The sequence below is a fragment of the Aspergillus bombycis genome (genome assembly GCF_001792695.1).
Source record: "Aspergillus bombycis strain NRRL26010 chromosome Unknown contig00009, whole genome shotgun sequence".
Lineage (NCBI taxonomy): Eukaryota > Fungi > Ascomycota > Eurotiomycetes > Eurotiales > Aspergillaceae > Aspergillus > Aspergillus bombycis.
The window spans coordinates 331,377-333,807 of NW_019170011.1; the positions used below are offsets into that span (position 1 = coordinate 331,377).

General features: G+C 47.8%; 1 protein-coding gene across 1 annotated transcript; it reads left to right on the forward strand.

Annotated features, from left to right (window-relative positions):
• Window positions 1-366: 366 nt before the first annotated feature.
• ABOM_003586 (uncharacterized protein) lies at window positions 367-744 on the forward strand (the record flags this gene model as incomplete). Its single annotated transcript, XM_022530716.1, has 1 exon — window positions 367-744. The coding sequence occupies one exon, from the start codon at window positions 367-369 to the stop codon at window positions 742-744; it is 378 nt and encodes a 125-aa protein (XP_022393042.1).
• Window positions 745-2,431: the final 1,687 nt, after the last annotated feature.

The window sequence follows — 2,431 nt, forward strand, 5'->3', positions numbered from 1 at the left end:
CGGATACAATATCCACGGCTTGGCGAGGGAGACCACCAGTAACGACGCATGAACTGCAGCTAAACTGTACCGTTCGTTCGGCGGGAGCCGAGAGGAGGCTATGTCCGCATCCGGCGAGGGCTGGGCGCTCAGTTCGTATTTACAGCTCGCAATCCATGGATCAACTCCACCCGATGACATCGAGCCGAGATCAATTCAAACAGACAATCCCCATTCTTCTCCGGTCTATACAACACGAAAATGTATATAAAGCCGGTGAAAGCTATGCTCAAAATCTACTCCAAACAGTGACCAGAAGCTTTAATCTCAATCAGGATTATCTACTAGATACATCTCACGCCTTTCTCTCCACCTCATACTGCCAAAATGCGGTTTATTCCACTTGCTTTGGGCCTCATGGCCACCACCTCCAGTGTCATCGCTAGCCCTACCGACGTTCAGTCGGTGACCGTTCAGCTCAGCAACGAGCAGTCTGGCGCCAACGCCAACGTTGATATTCCCACCGACGGCAATCAACGCTCCATCCAGAGCCTCTGGGGCCATACCGATGTGACCGTCAAAGGCGTTGTTACTGCCTCGAGTGCCCAGTTCAATAAGTTCCAGCAGACGAGCCACTGCAAGATTGTTCAGCAGCCCGACGTGAATGCCGAGCTCAACGCACAGCAAACCTGGGTCAGCCTTAATCAGGGCAAGTTGGTTCAGCTCAGTCACGGGCACATTCGCTGCTGGGAATCCAAGAATTAATATCCATCGCAAGTCAATACTGCTGAAATGGTGTGTCCGGGGATATCTCGAGGAGGCCAATCCTGTATCTCCAAAACTGTAATTCACGGTGGAACCGGGGCTGGGATATGTGTGGGCTTAGTCGTAATTGTTGATAAAGTTACCAATATTATATAATGTGAATTTTTCTGGAATACGCGAGAAACCTGCGTGGCAATTTATTTGATACTCGGAATGACCGGAGTTGATGTCAATGGCAGGGGTAGGTCGTATCGACAAGTAGTAGCCTCGGTGGCAACTGAACACAGTCATGGAGAATAGTAGCAATGCGTGCAACATGAGGCATCGTATTTCCATGGCTAATCGTTACTTTGAATTAGATTAATAGCCTTGAGGCTTCGCTGGGTCGGGTTGGATTCTATTGTCTGACTCTGTGTTGTGTATCTGGCTCAAGCCCTGTCTCATGATGTGGGATTCCACACAGGAAGACACACAGTCGAGGTATAAAAGGAACAGGAGGGTACCATCTCCTGTCGCCTATAGAACGAGCACCCACTGCAGACACCGAACTATGCGTCAGGTAACATGCGCATTACGTAGAAATAAGAATGACTGTAGCTTGATAGGGTCCCGCTACCTTATATTCCCAGCACAGATGCAGCCTCCGCACAATTCTAGCCTACTCAGCAGTACCAAGCTTTTAGGTTGAGATCCTAAGGCCCCGTTTCACTTGCCGGACAGTCACTCAGGGCCACACACTGGTCGCGCTATAATTTCAGGGGAAATTAGTCTGTTGTGTTTGATATCTAACCATCCCGTGATACTCACTTCGTTGAGTACATAGCCCTTTTTACACTGACAGCCTATAATACATTGCATTGTACAAATCTCGTCAGGAGGTGAGCTGCAAGTAGGAGGATAAGCGGTCCCACAATCCGTAAATTCTTGGTTCTATAAATTTCAGAAACTCGAGTTAGCATTTGAATCCGAGACTTGCTTGTCAGTGTAGAGTCTTACATCCCCAGGACACGATTCGGGATCAGCAGCTGAAGCCCCCACAAGAAGGATAGCAAGAACTGTCCATGCGAATTTCATCCTGTGTGCGGTTAAGCTTGTTATAAATATCCTTATGTAATCGATAGAAATTGTATTGAGGAGGGAAAGATCAGTAGTGAAAGCACGGTTGTAAGCAACGGTCAGCAGCAGGGAGTTCAATAGAAAGCACTACCTACCCAAGGGCGATGTAAGCCTTAAGTACTCTGACGACGAGCCCCTGCCGAGCATACTTCAGAGCATTCCTTGCGGGTTAGTTCGATCGACCCGCAGTGGGTTACTTGACACCCAGCTGCCGAAGATCTATAAATAGTGAGGCGATTTAAATAACGTAGAGAGAAAGAGAGAAATTGATAAACATCATAGATCTATAGTACACGGTAACAGAGTTAGCTGTATACAACATGGTAGTATCTGACCTAGTGGCGATAAAGATGATATACGAGCTCGACGACTTCTCATTGGCTTAAACGCCTTGAGCTTGAGGCTATGCCTTTCTATTGCTGGCTGCGAGATGTAGGACTATTGCACAGAGCGCACAAAGCCAAGAATTTCATATCCAACAGTCGCAGAAAGATCTGGGAAACTGCATATACTCCGTTCACAACATGGTGAGGATTAAAGCTGAGATCGCTCAACGAAGCCACGCCGTCAA